The sequence below is a fragment of the Pagrus pagrus genome (assembly GCF_965226575.1).
Source record: "Pagrus pagrus genome assembly, chromosome: 6".
Taxonomy (NCBI): Eukaryota; Metazoa; Chordata; class Actinopteri; order Spariformes; family Sparidae; genus Pagrus; species Pagrus pagrus.
The window spans coordinates 6,718,472-6,736,332 of record NC_140190.1 but is presented as its reverse complement, the minus strand read 5'-3'; the positions used below and the strand labels follow the sequence as shown (position 1 = coordinate 6,736,332).

General features: G+C 39.3%; 1 protein-coding gene and 1 long non-coding RNA gene across 3 annotated transcripts in view; both read right to left on the bottom strand.

The window, feature by feature from the left end:
- Nucleotides 1-6,247: 6,247 nt before the first annotated feature.
- The window catches only part of gabrg3 (gamma-aminobutyric acid type A receptor subunit gamma3), a 46,827-nt gene continuing 35,213 nt past the window's right edge, over nt 6,248-17,861 (bottom strand). For both annotated transcript variants that reach the window (XM_084355472.1, XM_084355473.1), the window contains 4 exons: nt 13,589-13,726; nt 11,224-11,376; nt 8,492-8,691; nt 6,248-6,619 (listed from right to left, as the gene is read on the bottom strand). In XM_084355472.1, the coding sequence (XP_084211598.1) occupies nt 6,341-6,619; nt 8,492-8,691; nt 11,224-11,376; nt 13,589-13,726 (770 nt within the window). In that variant the 3' untranslated portion in view covers nt 6,248-6,340. The remainder of the gene's footprint in view (nt 6,620-8,491; nt 8,692-11,223; nt 11,377-13,588; nt 13,727-17,861) is intronic.
- Nucleotides 13,733-17,685, bottom strand: LOC311258848. Its single transcript, XR_014622785.1, has 3 exons — nt 16,752-17,685; nt 13,975-14,092; nt 13,733-13,883 (listed from the first exon to the last, which is right to left on the bottom strand). It is a non-coding gene; the product is annotated as an uncharacterized lncRNA (long non-coding RNA).

Genomic DNA, 17,861 nt, shown 5'->3' with positions numbered 1-17,861 from the left:
TGTTTGATTTTAGGTTTTAAAAACCAGGTCCTTTGTCCGTTTGAAGACGTTTTCTCTCACAGGGCAAGAACGATCCACAGCAAATAACTGGTTTAAACATTTTGCTCAGGTGAAGACCGGACTCCATTTTATCTTCCTGATGCAGGTTGTTCGACCGACAGGTCCCACTGTGCTCCTCACTTTTCCCAAAATGCATCTTGACAAAACGCCAGCGGGGCACAAAGCACAGATGAGGTAAGATAAAGGTCCATCAGGACAGGAGACACAACATGAAGTTCTTCTAAAAGAGATTTGAACAAAAGAAACAATTTTTACATTTTTGAAAAAAACTTTATTATCTTCTGGTCCTTGGTAGTAATGCACATTTCAAATATAAAAAGGAACCATAGGTATGAAAATAGCATGGGGGCATCAGAAATGAACTGTGGATGCTGGAACCGGAGGAGCAAAAAACAAAAAATCATGGAGAAACAACCCCACTCACAGGACACCACGCTGCTGAGGAGTACAATCTCAACACTTGCACTTGACTGTACCATTGAGTAATGAGATATCTATGTCACACTGAAGCCACGAATATGAAAAACACAAAGCAGAAGAAAGTGTACAGTTGAGTATTGTGTGTTACAGTAAGTTAGATAGGAGATAAAACATGATCCACCACACCGGTGATCGCACACGTCTGTGTTGTTGTACGGCAGCAGTCACAAATAATACAACAGTGGATGTGTACTGGCAATGACACCTACCATCTTTAGATCACTCACAGGCTAATTATTTCTGTTACGCTCAAGAGTTTCCAACCAAATGACACTTCACAGTACTGCACTGAATACATGAAACTGAACCCAGAACACAATTTCCCTTCAACGTGATTCAAACTATCAGAGAATCAACAGAAAATCTTTGGCTTATTCGTCACAATAATACTGAATGTGGCTTAGAATCAAGTTTATGAAATGTCAAGTCACCAAAACTGCACTAATACTTCAAATATGTTTGTCCATAAAACACAACTTTCCTCGCAAAGGATTTACAGAGCACATTAGTGACAGACAGATATGTTTCAAGTCTAAATGTCTGTCCCATCTGCATAATCCTGCTGATCCTCAGATGACATGGTGCCCAGAGCTGGTTCACTGGTTCAGTCTGGAGCCACACACATGCCCATACTGGCCTGGGATCAATTCCCCCAGCCTGAATCGCTCCCTTTTTGTTTACCCCCTTAGCCGTCCCACAGTCTGGAAAGATAATACTGAAAAATGCGGATGGTCCAGTTGGATAAACACGATGCAAAATCAACAGCAACTAAGACGAGGAAGGGTGGGAGTTAGGCTTTTTAATCAAAGCGGGGACAGCCAATGGGAAAAAAAATCTGTTGTGTCAGTATAAAGGCACATTGACGTAATTTTCAAATCTGTCGTCATGCTAAATAAAGCATCGTGGCAGAGCGTGAATGTGCTGTGCAAACCCCGTAAGTCAAAGGTTTACAGGATCTTTGATATGACACAACATGTCGAAGTCATCTTGATAAAGATCTGACAAAATGTGACAATAATAAACTTTCAAAGATCATCCAGAGTCACGTTCGCAATAACTCATGACCGTATTTTAGTCCAGGTCGAGAAAAGAGTTAAAGGTCATATTGATAACATTTTTATGTAGACAGGAGCAGAATCAAAGTATTTATTTTCCTTAAAATCATTATTATGTGTATGAATACGACTGTTGGGTCCAGCTACTAATAAGGTTTGTGAGCCGATAGTGTAACTCTGTTGGTGTCACATGGTATCTGTGTTTCAAGATACCACTTTGTGGAAGAAAATGTAAAAATGTCTGACTTAACAGTGTGCACCTAGCATACTGTTAGCAAGGGTTAGCAACATTCACGTTAGCTAGCATTAGCGATGTCAACGTTAACTAGTGTTAGCAATGTTTACATTAGCTAGCTAGCGTGAGCAATGTCAATGCTGGCTATCTTTAGCAGTGTGAGCAACATTGGCGTTAGCACAGTTAGCATTAGCAACGTTAGCTACTGCAACAAACCGGCTTTAAGGGGGCAGAGAGTGAGATGGAGTCAATGTTATCAATAACACCTTTGATTATTTTGTATCCGTTCAGTCTGGATCTTTGACAAAACATGTTTGAGTTGTCTCGATAAGATCTTACAGAAAAAGTGATAATAAAGAACTTTCAAAGAGCATCCAGAACCATGTTACAATAACTCCTGACTTTATTTATTTGAGTCTTGAGCTCAAGAAATGAGTTAAATGACGCAGGAACTTTCCTCTGTCTGTTTCAGTGTTTTAGACACTATTGCCTGATAATACAGAGCGAGATAAGAATGAGTTTAGTTGACAGTCAGGATGGTTTTTAACAGTCAGGGCCCTGCTGTATGTCTCATGTGGCAGAATACAAACTTACATATGGGTGCATCCCGGTGGCTCAGCGAGTGATCTCTGTCACATGCCTTCCCTGTCTCTGTTTATTTTATAGTTTAGTTTATACTTTTTTTATCCTAACACGGTAATGCAAGAGTAACTGTAAAATCTAGCACCACTCTTAATACCTTATTGCATCGCCCCTTCATCTGTTAGCAGAAGGGAGTCAGAACATCTGGGCTCCACAGAGTAATGAGTCAACCAACACTGCAACACAAACCATCAATGTGATTATAAAACACGTTTCGTGGCCGACAAAATTCCACACGTGGCAGGTTAAAGTTCCTTATTGTTATTATTATTGTTCAGTACGATTACTAGTATAAATTACCACATTGCAATTAAAAAAGAGCCAAAAACAATCCAGTCCGAGCTGCTGTCAGTACTGTGTGTTTTGCATGACGAACAGGTGCAGCGACATATGCGGCTGCATCCATTTTCATTCAGCATCTCGTTTGTCTGCAGGCACAGTAGGCGCCACTTTACCCCAGCTGAGTTTACTGTTCCTCTTCAGTTGGAAATAATGAGTCCTCAGTTTTACTTCATGGTGCCACAATGTGAGCACAGCATCAACCCCAGCTATCGCTTAAAGCAGCAATTTGTAAGATATGGCCAGAATTTTAGTTTAAAACATTCAATAAAGGAAGAAACATTATCAACAGAGTTTTAAGAAAGACGTCTATGAATTGTGTTGTGGAGATGTCCACTGAAGTTAGCATGCTAACCAGCTAGCCAGGTCCTTCCTGTCTGTATTACCACTTTGTACCACAAGAGAGGATAGTCTGATATCCCCTGTAGTTTTGGCTGGCCGATGTATGCTAACTGTTAGCGTAAAAGATGAACAAAATAAACTCACAAAACGTCAGGAAATAAAATAATTCTATTTTCTTTACTAAACAACAACCGTACACCTTCTGAACTCAAGTTTCTCTTATACCGAACCATTAGCTTAATCGTAAAACACGCTTCATTCAAACTACAAAAAAGAAAACTACAACTCACCAAAATAGTCTTGGTTTGTTTTTCCACAATCACCTCTTTGTTTGGTAGAGATACATCCTCAATTACCAGAAGGTAAGATATGATATATTTTGGTCCAGACAAACCGTATGGCTACTGGCTCCACAGCGAACTGAGCCATTAGCCATCAACGGATAGCTAGCAAAGAGCGGCAGTTGAATTCTGGCCATATTCTACAAACGACACCTTTAAAACTTCCACAATTCAAAAGCTAAAGTTATTCAACCATACTGTGCTGTAATGCAGTATCAAAAAACATTTTTGTATAATTTAGGGGTTGTTCAAACTTGAAAAACATAAATGACCGGGCACATATGTGAACTATTTGGCACAATTATAATCAAAAGAAAAACAGCTAAAAAAAAAGGGATATAAAAAGTTTCACTAAAGTTTGCAGCCATAGGCAAACAAATAGCCTCGACTGAAGTGCGATTTCCACCATGCTGAGGCTATAATCAGAGGTAAATATGTATTTCTGGTGTTCATCTCAGCTCTGGGCAGGCTACACTAAGGCAATTCAACAGTTGCTAATGCCAAATCTAAATGCAGGGAAATCAAATTATGAGGCAAACAGTCCATATTAAAACTATCATTCGATCTCCAGACGTTAAACGAGTCCTTAAGAGAAGCGTTTAATCGTCTATTGCATGCAAACAACGGCCAAACAGAGATGAGTGATCCTAACAAGTGGGATTATTATATTTGTGCCTGCAGTCGTGTGCAAATGACGCCCATTATATTTAATAATCGGCATCTCGTTCACCAACTGTGATCGGAAAAAGAACTGAAGGGTTGTTGTTGGTTTAACGGCTGAAAGAAGAAACTAAATTCACTATATCCAGTGTGTGTTTAGAGCTGTGGCTGCTCTGCAACACCAATACATGGTGTGAATATGTGTAACATCCACAAATGACACTTGAATTATACGCATGGCTGTTCTTTGTTCCCTGGCTGTTTCACCTCAGAGGGCCCCAATCTGTGACAATGCAGCTGGCAGACAAAACGCTGCATATGTCTACTGTTTATAATTATATTTAACCCAAGATTTGTTATTTTGACACCCAGAGAGCCTCCACAGAAACACTGAACGACTAATACAGGCCCACGTGCAGCTCATATTAATCAAGAAACCAATCCTTACTCACATTTCTTTAGGAATAGTTTGATATTTTGGGAAATACATTGTATTACCTTTCTGCTGAAAGGATTGACACCACTCTCACATCTGTACGCTGAATATAAAGCTAAAACCAGCAGCCGGTTAGCTTAAATTAGCATAAAGAATACGTAGCTAAAGTCAACAGCAGGTTATTCTACATTAGCAAAAAAACTAGAAACAGAGGGAAAAAGCTAGAATGACTCTGTAAAAAATGAAAACGTACAAAAACCAAAGATAGCTAGCTGTTTCCTACCGTTTCTAGTCTTTATGCTAAGCTAAGCTAACTGCTGCTACTCACTTTAGCTATATATTTAATGTACATTCAACCCGGTATCACGTCAAAGCATGTAATAGACCTGCCTTAGTGTAAACAGTTACTAGCTACACGTTGTCACTCTAAGTTAGCAATAATACAAATGTAACGTGAGGTCAGACTTTCAAAATAAAGCTTGTTGAGGGAGATTTAAACTTATGGTCACAGCTTGGTTAGGCTATAGTCACCAAAACTTCACCTACTTTAACGTTAGCGTTGAGTTAAAAAGTACTGTGCGGATTTCCTTGCTCTTTAAATAAAAACATTATGTTCAATTCTTTAATTAAGTTTAAAATTGTCATTAATATTCAACATTTACATTAAAAAAGTTATCAGAACCGATGACACAACTTATTAAATTACGTGTTTGCCTTAATTTATCTGGCTGTTCTAGTGGACCGGCGGGTCTAATACACATTTTGGTGTGAGACGTGATATGAATCTTGTCATCGATCCGTCTAAGTTATAAATCTATTTTCCAAAATATCTCAAAACTAATCCCTTAAAGCGACAGTATTTTTTTCTCCAAATGTCACTGAAGTGTACACGGGGTGGGTGCTTTGCGCTGGATTGCCTTTTGCACCCACATCAGTTGATAAAGGACTTTCCCATCATCATTTTATTGTCTCTTGAGCTCCTTGTTGCACATCCAGGACGCCCCAATGAGAGATTAGTGTCTATAACTAAAAATAGGAAGAAACCATTCAGATCACTGATGTCACATCCTTTGACGTATCATGTGCCACTTAAGCACATATTATTATTATTCTCTCTACATCAACGTATTCTCTTCCCTGGGAACCGACGTATCTATTACAGCGTATAGGGGCACTAATAGTGTTGTGAGCAGGAGGAGTGATTCATTCCTAACGACTGAACGTCAGCGCGAAGAGATAAAACCCAAATGATTCTTCATGTGGTTGTTGCAACAAACGGCTGGTTTATAAATGTTCCTCAAAGCTTCTGAATGAGAACAGCCGTAATCAGTCAAAGCCAGGCTTTTCTCTGTTTTTTTATTTTTTTTTATAAACCATTATTCCCTGATTATTGTAGCAGATAGTATCTACCCCTCCAGAGGAAGGCACTATGAATGGTTTGAATGTCCTTGGATTTTTCATCAACTGGATTTGACTGATGGCTGGATAATAATGTGCCGGTACAGTCCCTACAAACACAAGTCTTCCTCCTGATTGGTAGCACATTTCCCGTCTTTGTCTTGTCTCAGTCCATCCTGTCCTCCCTCTCAGAATCAGAACTGTGTTGTATTCTCATACCTGAAGTCACAGCGGCAGAAAACTGTGCAGACACAACCTGTCCTCCGGGTAACAGCGCCGCAGTTTATTCGCCGTTACCTCTTTTTATTCTCGAATCTTCTCGTGTTGAACTGCGCCGTCCTCCTGCAGTGTGCTAAAGGTAGAGGTAGCCGACCCAGTACACGACGTTGAACAGCAGGAAGGAGGTGGGGAAGAAGACGCGCGAGTACGCGTCCAGTTCAAGTAAATCTATGTGGACGCGTCCTTTCCTCCACGCGCCTTCTTTACACTCCTCGAAGCAGCAGAAGAAGCTCTGGCAGTCTTTCCCGTCCAGACACTCGTAGACACAAGCGTCCTCAAAGTCCTGCCAGTACATGGAGTTGTTTAAAGCGATGACGGTGTGTGGAGGTCTCACATCCAGCACGGAGTAGTTCTGAGCAGAAGAAGAAGAAGAAGAAGGCGGTCATACAGAGGAACAGGAAGGAAAACTCATCAGATTAGTAGAAACCGTGTATTGTCAGTGAACAGGCTTGTTGAGAAAATCTCATCTTTGCATCGATCTGTTTTGTTTCCAGCCGGGCCTGTGTGTTATTTAGCCTATAGCTATCATTATTTAGCCTAGCTCCCATTATGTTGGAAGACAGATTACAATATGGTAAAAAATCCATTTCACAGAGGCAAAGAGATCCGGTCCTGTAACATTTATTATTGACTTCCCTTTTCCTCCTGCAGTGGCCTCTTCCTGCAGTCAGGGAGGGTCGTTGAGATAAAGTGGGGGCACCTGTGAAGGCCTCAATTAAAGCTGTAATTACCCGACTGCTCTAATTATTTCTCTCTCACCTCGGCTCGCCATTGCAAGGTTTTTTGGTTTGGTTCGACCTTTTGCTGCCTTCGTGACTAACCCGTACATCCCCATGCTACTAATGAAACCCATCTCTACACCTCACGCTTTGGTAAATAGTTTTTATTTATTCAGAGGAAAAACTCTTTGACGCTGACCATCTTTCTCACATGCATCGAGACGGTTGGTGACAAATATCTCTTATTTATTTTTGTTCAAATTCCCATGATGACCTTTAGTCCCCAATTTACGGGTAATGCAACTGTCGTTACATTAGACGTGCCCCGCATTATAAATAACCACATCCCTCCAACTTTACGTCTCCAGTTCTTGGCGCATATTTCTATTATAATCATTAAATATTTAATCTCCAAGCCACGACATCATCAGTGTTATTATCTCAGACTTGATAAAGCTCCTTTGGAGATACAGAAGACAATATGTGTGCTGTCAAGGACCCACATGCAGGCAGGCAGGTACTGCAACTTGACAAAAGGTGAGTTTTATTACAATAAAACGAAAGTCCAAGTGCAATAAATCCAAAATCGAAAAAATATGGCAACAAAAGGCAGAAAACAATACGGGAGAAAACCAAGAAACAAAAGTGAGGAGCAAAAAAGGCAGAGAAGCAAAACATGATACCTGAGGACAGAACTTCAAAATAAAACAGGAAATAACGGAACCACAAACTGAGTCTGAGGCTAAGTCGTATTCCTGATTACTAGTGAACAAAGTAAATAAATGTAAAATAAATTAATAAAGCAACTGTGTTAATCTAACTAGTGAGTTGCCTTACCAACTGAAGTATTTGTTTTTAAGTTGGCCTATAAGATCAGCTGAGACGTACTTGAGGCATTAAATGTTAAATACTGGACACAAATAACATAAATGGATGCAAATACATATTTTCAAAGAGGCTAAACTACCTGATATTCTCTTAAACGACTGTCTTAATAAAGATAATGTTCCTAATCTTATATTTTAGAAACATGAAACACGTTAATAAGCAATAAAAGTGCATTATTGCTCAGGAAGTTAAAACATTTTGTCCGTTTTAACTTTTCAGATTAAAGCTCTGCCCGTCTGCACAGAACCTGAGGTGACAGTCTGCTCTCCTTCCTTCAGTTGTTGACGGGCGAGACAGGGCCCGTCTGTCTTGGTGGCTTGTTCAGACTGATGCAGTGTCCCTTAAAATAGTAACAGTCTTATCAGGAGAGCTTATAAAGGGCAGCGTCACATCATCTCAACCCTGACGATTCTCTCACTTCCGTCTTGTGATAACAACGCCGAAGCACCATCAGAGGAAAAACCACTTCTTTAACAAGTGGGCAGCAATCACCGACATGAGGGCATCACCCCAATCTACATTTTTATCATTCGTATCTCTCGTGAGTTCATTTTTTGGAGAGGATTTTAAGAAGCTGCAAAAATATTAAGAAAGATATATAAAAAAAACCAACTCACCGATCTTTTAGGCTGCATGCAGCTGGGTCTCCGAGCGCTGTATGAGTAATAATTTAATGTGGCGTACTCCATCAGAGCGGCGAAGACGAACAGGAAGCAGACGGTGACGAAAAGGTCCATGGCAGTGACGTAGGACACTCTGGGTAGTGACGTCCTGGCCACACTGCTGAGGGTGGTCATGGTCAGCACTGTGGTTATACCTGAAGGACACAAGACGGGACAGACTCATCTCAGAAGTAATAATGGAGCAAGAAACATCCTGTCGACTGCAGTGAGATTGAAATTATTCGGCACCAAGGTTTCATGTTGATACAAGTTTTTTTGGACAACTCCGTCTAACCTGCGTCATATATTTGAAATGTGTCCAAAACAGACTGAAACAGAATCCCATCAGTTTTGTCCATGAATGGAAAATGTGTCAAATATCCAAAACAAGTGTGAAAACCCTGAATCCACGGAGACGGCTCTCTCTCCTTCAAACGTCACATCAAGTCTAAAATTCTTTGCACTCTTTGTGGACGGTGCAAAAAGCTATCAACGCAACACAGGCTAACCCGGAGGTTAGCATCGCCCTGGTTCCCTCGACAAAAAGCCGATGGGATCTTTCAATTGGACTTCGGACTATTACAGAAAATAAGCTCTAAGTTTGTGATACTTACACATTTTGTTCAGCGAGATAATCTCCACAGATGAACACCACTTTTATGGTTTTTTGAAGCCTTAAATAATAAATTGCTGGAAGTCAAACGCTAACCTCCGCTCACCATCACTAAGCTTCCTACCACACTATACTTTACTATACATTTGTTGAAGTTGTGAAGTTAGACTTAGAATAATGTGCAACTAAAGTCGGACTGTAAAGACGAATGAGTAGATGAGTCTCTAACTTCGGTGGTCTCATTTAGCCGCATAGCATCTGCCATTTTAAAGACACTTAAAGGCTTTTTAATTATGGGTATTTACTGATGTGTTTATGTCGGTGATCATAACATGAAAATATCTTAAGCTTGTGTTAATCATAATCATAATCTAGCCAAAAAACCCATTTAAAAAGCTGATTGACTTTGAGACGAGGGAACCAGAAGAGCACAGATGCTAACTTAGTCTTTGTTTTAGGACTCAGGAAGTTGATAAACTTGTCAGCAAACAGTTGCTTATTTTACGTCTCCAGTAGGCATCGAGCACCATTCAAATTCATGTCAAGTCTCGTGCTATCTGACAAATGCAAGTAAAATATTCACTGTTCTCTTTTAGCTCAGTTTTTGGTCTCCACCAACCCTAACTCCTAGGTGAAAACCAAAACAATGAGCTCAGAGAGGCTAAAACGTCCTGTATCGGTAGAGACAGGTGGTGATTCTCCGTGGGTTCATCACTTCCTTCACATTACACACAGTCAATTGATCCATCGTTAACATAAAAATACTGATCGGTGCAGCCTTTAAGATTAAGACCTAGCATCTCGTTACTTTCAGTAACTGTATTTATGATATAAGTAACTATATTTTATATCTTCACACTCACTTCTGGGTTAGAAGCTGACATTTTTATTCAAACTAACATCTCATGTCTGATGTCAACTCTGATTGACAGAGAAAAACCTCTGTCATTGTAACATTTAACTCTTTCCTCCCTCCCGTCTCCGCCTGAGCGTTATAAAGACACCCACAAGAAAAAAAACACACCTCTGTGACTGTTTCACTGAGGTTCCCATGGTAACAAGCTGGCCCCATCTATTCCAGGTGGACATCTCACACTTCTCCGTTAGCCTCTGCTCGCCACAGTGATTACACTTACCTGCCGTCTGCTGATGCTGTGGCAGAGATTTGAGAGTTTTTGGGGTTTTTTTGCTGTAAATTATAGTCTGAGCAGCAGGTTTGCAGAGAGGAAAAAGCATTTATCTTTACTGACAGCTCAATGTGGAGGAAATTGTCAGATTCTGTATATTATGTGTCAAACATAAATGGTCGAAGGGGCCCGGTGCGTGCGACCAGTTTTTTTTGTTCGGGCTCGGTTTCTCCCTGTACTTCTACCATCATTATCTGCATTTTATCTCCTGATTTCCATGCGATTGATCCAGATTATAAAGATATATAGCAGCTGTATTCATTTCCTACATTTTCGTACAGAACACAGCGGTTCTGAGTGGATGATACAAAAACAGACCACTTGAGGGGGACGAAGAAATGAAAATCACGCATTCATAGCACAGATTGCCCAGTAGTTTGCCCTTGTATGGTCCAAAACAGGCCCACTTACTTCCTTAGAGTTTTGTAATACCTGTTTACAAGTTTAAAAATTGCTCTACTTCAACTAGCATTTTAAAACTTCCTTGATTGGTGGTCTGGCCAAATATAATCGTGCTCAAAAATGTGAATAATGGGAAAAAAAATGGGGAAAAAAAAGATGAAATTACCTTCACCGAAATATTCCTCACTGCACAACAACATATAGAGAGCATGCACAGAAGAGGGGAAAGAGCATAACAAAACAAGAAAGAGAAGATGGAGTGACTCAAGTTAGGCGACAAACAAATATCCATGCAGTATAGATAACAGCACGTAAAGCAAAACATGATTAAAGTGTGCAAATGGAAACCTCAAAAGTAAGACCTTGAGACGCCGTCTGCATCACTATTTCCAATTATCTCTACAGCTCCACGTTTAAAGCGATGTTCCAGACACAAGCGTCCTGGTACAGACTCGGATGATACACTGCCGATGAGAGCGCGGTACCTAAAGCCGTTCTGGCCGGCGTGGCGTCTTTTTTGATCCAGAAGGACACCCAGGAGAGGACCACGGTGAGGATGCAGGGGATGTAGGTCTGGATGGTGAAGTAGCCCATCCGTCTACTCAGGTCGAAGTACACCGTCATCACCACGTAGTCACCTGTGTGTGAGAGACACAACACAACACAACACATGACTCCAGTCACTGGAGGCACGGGGAGAGAAAATGTGCTAACGTGGCTAAAAATTAGCTAAATAACAAATTAGGGCTAAACAAACTGACACGGTAACACTTTATAATAACCATCATTAATACATGGTACCTTTGATAGTTAATTAAACTTCATTTAAACATTTCACTTCACAATTAAAGTCGTTATTAACCATTTATTAAGCAATTGTTTACTGTAAAATTACAACGGATATTTATAAACCTTTATAATTGCTTGATAAATGGTTTATAAAGCATCTCATTGTCTGTTAACCGTGAAATAACTAAAGATATTTAACTATAAATTGTTTCCCAGTATATGAACACTTACAGTTTATAACTGGCTATAGTGTTTATTAATGTATGTTAACAACTAAAACTTCTACTGTTAAGCATCTGCAACAGATAGTGAAGAACTGACAATATAACACAACAAAAATATGTCTACGTCTGTATTTATTATTGATAATTAAAGCAACATTATGTAGAAATTGTCATTTTGTGCAACATGTAAAAAGTTACATATTGCTTTAATAAACTTTGAATACTAATTATAATTATAAATTAAGGACTTATTTACGGGACTAATGCTGAGTACTAAGTGTGAACTAATGGTAATTATATATGAATTTAATAAATGTTATTTGTAGTTTTTGACTCCATCGTCATCAAGGTCATGAGATGCAGCTGAGGTCAAGAATAAAACCTACAAACTCAACATGTCTCCATGTCTAAACCTCTATTTGTCTTTGTTTATCTGTTTAAACAGTCAGTAAATTATTTTTACTTTTACTCCATCATTATGTGTTTATACATCAGATATTATACTCTGAGGAGAAGTCACAATTGTTGACAAATACATTAATTAACACTTGTTGATTAACAGGTTAACACTTGAACAGAATGTCCTCATATCTGCTTTACAGCTACATTATAGTGCAGTTTAATTTAACTTGTGTTGTTACCGGCGGTGAGTCTTACATGGAGCCAGGTGGGGGGGTTAAAGTGCAGCGCTGCGTCGTCTGGTATCGAGAGCAAATGATGTATAACATTTCTAAAAATATAAGCGCTGAGTCAGCTCTATGCAGATCAGGTACAGCTTCCTCTTTAGGTCCCTTTATACCTTCAGCTGATAACAGTTATTATTAATGGGAGGAAAAATGAACTGCACTACACACCATGATATAAACTGTGGTGGCCGCTGAACTGGATTTCATTCTTCTCGCCCCAAAGAGGTTTCAATGACACACTTTTTAAAGGGCGTATTGGCCGCAGTTCTTAAAGGACAGTAGGTAGTTTTCATTGTTAGTGGTGGAGTCCGCCATCCCTGCGTCTACATATGCACGAGGGATCCACAGGAAATACTGCTGCATGTAATCAGCAGGAAACACAATGTTTGTCAGTGAGGTCAGTGCTGACAGCAACTGATCATCAGAAATATAAATGGTGGTAATTTTTCAAGAAGAAAGAAATGTGAAGAAACAACATTTCTGACGTTATGACGTCTATGTATCGTTTTACAGAGATACAGTTGTTAGTTACTCTGGTGATATCCTGCAGTGTGCCTCAGTTGTTGCATTTCTGAAGAAGTAGCTGCTCAAGGAGAGCCGTATCGAGCTGAACTTACCAACAGTCAGCACTGAGATCTGAAATACGACAACGTTTCATTCATGTGGAAGAGGACTCCTGTGAGCAACTTTTACAAATGTAGCATGACGATGTAGTGAAGAGATTCGATCCAGGGGACGACCATGACAGACGGAGAAGAGTTTTTTTTTCTTACTTGTATTTTTTGCGAGCTCCGTGTAGAGGAGATATTTCATAAGCGATTACAGGACAGCGTGTAGTCTGACTAATAGATTTGTCAGTTTATTTTTGAATTAAACTGGGGTTTTCTTTTCTTCATCTACAAACTGAATAAAATTTTGGCAAGTACAAGTGTTTAAGCAGGGAAAACCTGATGGATACCAGCTCATCTCCAGCCACATGCTACATGTTTTCTACTGTGATCTTCCACTAACAGTCTCTGTCTCTAGAAAACTGATGACAACCAACAGTTGATGTGACAAACACAACTTGTTGCACAATCACTGAACGAAGGAGTGAACGCCGTCTACATGCTGGACGATGTGAATGAAACCGTACAACAGGCGGATCCTACCTGCCGTCGTCTGTATGATGTCTGTAGTGTTTCTCAGGCCCATAAAATCAAACTGGTAGAGACGCCAGGACTTCTGGTCAGCCGCCTCCACAGAGTTCTTCCTCCACTTGTAAATCATCTCATCTCGTGGGTATCCATCTGCAATTACACAGAGCATGTGTGTGTGTGTGTGTGTGTGTGTGACCCTTGGCGCTACATGGCACATCCTAATGATGGATATCCTGTGCAGTCAGACCTAGGGCCAGCCTGAGCTACATTTGTCTTGTGATGGAGGCTGGGCTAATGAAAAGGCAGTCTGGAGTGAAGACAGAGGCAGAAGGAAAAGCAGATTAAATGAAAGCTTTGGTTCAATAATGCACTGAATCCATCTTGATGTTGGGCCTGACCTTCACATGACGCTCACGGAGCCTGGGAGTGCTTTTACAATCGATCATGTGCGGTTAATGACGGGTTAATGATGGCATTTACGCTTTGGTGTCGCACCAGCCCGGATCTTTTTCCAGTCTTAAACAGACACACGATCATTTTAGGGAAGCTAACAAAATTATCATCGCGCCTGATAGCAATTTGATTTAATAGGCTTTCAATTAACAAAAACATTAACTGCGAGGGAAGCAGTTGCCAAAACCACTAATTGTTTTCAAACATGCTTGATGAATGAATTCCATTAACATTTGCCACTTTCTCTCATTTGCTATTAATGATGTCATTAAAGATTCAGCAATTGCCGCTCATGTTCAGAAAATAACAGCTTACTGTTATAAACTTTTATGAATGGCGGCACTTGGTTAGAAATATTCAGTGTGACATTTGCATAAAACATTAGTGATGGGCTCAAAGAACAATTCATAAATGACTGATGCTCCTCAGACTAAACACACATTAGCTTAAGAGGAAGACTTCAGAGTAGAAGTGCTTCAGATGGATTCAGTTTGAAGCACCTGGAGCACGTACAGCCTTCACTTTATGGATTATAACAAAAAGCAGTTTAAGTATATATTATATACAAATTTTGCTAATGCTAGCTAGCAAACGTTAACGTTGCTAATGCTAACTATCAATTTAAACGCTAACGTTAAAGTATAAAGTGGCATAAATGTCTGGTATTTTAAAAATATGTACAGTTATATATAAAAATTTATATACATGAGGATTTTATCAGTATTGACCGTCCTTAGTGACTTTAAAGGAGATAATGTTGAACGTCATCTTCCTGTAAACATAAAGTATGTTTGTTTCAGGAGGTAAATTACGTTTTTGTTGGACTGAAATTCCCAAATTTGATGTTTTTCTAATATACTTGAGTGTTTTCATTTAATGCCACTTTATTTTACAAATTAAAATGTTAGATAAAACAAATATGTGAGTCATAAAATGATAAGTCAATTCATCAATATGTCAGTTTGTATTACTTTAATACAGAAGACTGATCCTGCCAAAATCAGACATACATAAAAAAAAAAAAATTTACATAATGATGTATTCAGAAAAGTAAAAAGAAATAAAGGAATTAATACATTTGTGGAAATAAGTGGGTGGAAAATGCAAATGGTAAATAATAAAGAAATGATGATGTAAATAAATACATACATTTTAAAACAAACAATTTAAATAATGAAATAAAAAAGTAAATAAATAGCTGAAATAATTTAAAAATAATGTATTTTTTTACCCAATATTTTTCTTTAGTTTACTTTTGATTTTGGCAGGTTCAGTCCTCCGTACTTCCATGGTTACAGTTTCTTAAACATGGTGACTGGCTGCCTTTGCTTGTGTAAAATGAATCATTTTGGGGTTTGGAGTATTAGTTGGAAAAAAAAACAATCAATATGAACGTGTGTTTGGGCTCTTTTCACAATTTTCTGACTCTTTTCAGACCAAACAATTCCTTAATAGTAATGAAAATGAGCCCTACATAAAATAGTTAAAAATGAGCTCCAGCTTGACGACATTTCTTACACATTAATGTATATATAACAACACATGTGTTTATTGAAGTCACATTTTCAATCTGTGACTTGCACAGTAATAACAGTAATCTTCTTGTGTATATAAAATAATGTAGGTGTGTAATTAAAGAAGTGCATTAGTCTACATGTACAACAATTATATGATTCATTTTGTTTTAGTGTTAAAGTGTGTTGTACTGTAGCTACAGCAGCCGAACCTGAGTCATTATCATAACCATACAACAGAACTATTAATTTACAACTGCAGGAAATTGGAAAGCTCTCAGTAATAAAGTGGAAATTAATTTTTTTTCTCACCATCCCCAAAACATGTGATACAGTGAGTCAGCGGCCGTATGCTGCTGAGAATTGCATTGTTCCACTCCATCTGTGTGTCTGACATGAAAGCACTGAGCTACAAGAAAGCACTACATTCATGACTAAACATGAAGGTACGACGGTAAACTGAGTCGAAGTTTACTTATTTCAGATTAATAATTGTGTTCATTAATGATCAGTGATTAAATTTACTATTTTGTATGTATTTACTGCAAAGCTGGTGTGTCTGTGGAAAAAAAAATAAATACGAGGCTAAAACTACATTCATGTTAATAAAAATGTTGTAACTTGTATCAATCGATTTCTGTTTTTGCAACTTTAGCACAGCAACAGTGCATCCAGCACACAAACAGTCACATTAGCATCAATTTAAATGTGTTTCTCGGACCTCATGAGAATTTAAATGTAATATTCTCTCTGGTTCTGGTTCTGGCTCTGTGTCGAGTGTCACATGCTTCACCATGTTCACCAGCTAGCCACTGCTATATCTGTCCACCATTTGGTGCTGTACAAAAAGCACACGGTATGTTTTTTGTCGCCTCAGTGTTAAAAACAACTTGCCTGCTGCGGCTGGAAACAAGGTGAACCACCCACCTACAATGCTGCACTGAGTTCTCTCCCCAGACAGCTTAACAACCATTCACACCTGGGCTCACCTAGCCTCAGAAACCCACATGAAGGTCGGTTTGACCACCGAACTCTGAAACTCAGAGCTCACACGCGTCCTTAACGACTCTGTAAGGACACTCCCACAGAGTTTAGAAGCCTGTAACTCCCCTCCAGGTAGAACTGAAGAAGCTTCTTGGATGAGAGGTGAAACGTCTTCAAGAAACTGAAACAAGTCCAGTTGCTTACGATACAGCACTTAGACTTACCGTGACCTGGACGACTGAGATCTTTCATCAACAAGGTGAATGAGAGTGAATCAAAATCATCAAACTGTTACAATGAGCTTGAAAAAGCTAAAAAGCTCAGACGACGTGTGCAACATCTGAGTTTCCACTGACGTGGGGATGAGCAGGTAATGATTCAATTTTCATCGTTGGGTGAACTTACCCTTTAATAAACAAAAACATCTCAATCTCCTAAATGTTACGTACATTTAAAACTGTGATTAAACAGTCAGCGATGAGACAGAAGCTTTAGTCGATGATAATTATCTGCAGTCTATACTCGGCTCCCTTCATGTTTGCATTGTACTGTAGTTAATTATTCCAGTCTCCAGAGACACGATGGCTTTAAAGATAAGCAGATCTGACTTAATCAAAAAAAAACAAAAAGAAAAACAGACAGGTTGTCATGGAAACAAGTGTAATGTCTGATGATTTCCTTAGGTGAGGAGATTGGTTTGATGGATCTCAGCAGGACGGGTCCACAGACATGGCGGTGCAGCGAGCGTGTTATAAGATCCATTATGCTGCACGAGTCGCGGGGTCTTATCACATTAAAGGACTCTGTGACGTTGATAATGGATCTCTGTGTGACCACTGTAGGCCCACAGCAGATAACGCATCAACCTCATTTTCGACACAATGCTCCGTTCCTCAGGGCATCATCAGGTTTACTGAACGTCCTGCTGGATGGACTGACGACCCTTTAAATCTCACATCCGATCACCAACAGTCGGAGTGAAGTCTGTAATGTGAATTTACAGTTTCTGCTGAGCCGGTTTTACCCCGCAGAACTCAGAATGGTTGAGTTTAATACATTCTCACACCTAAAGCCTTGTGCATCGTTAATAGTTACATTTGCTTTTCAGTGCAAAACAAAATACTCATATTTTAATATGAAACATCACTAAAAAGCTGCTTTTTTAAATAAAAAACCCTCTTAATCGCCTTCAGACATGGACGGATTATGAGAGAACGGGCTCCCGGACACATGATGTGCAAACTGTTAACTCTTCATACTCTTCTACAAATTCAAGCCAACAATGCAGCTTAGCAAGACAATGTATATAATAATAATAATAATAATAATAATAA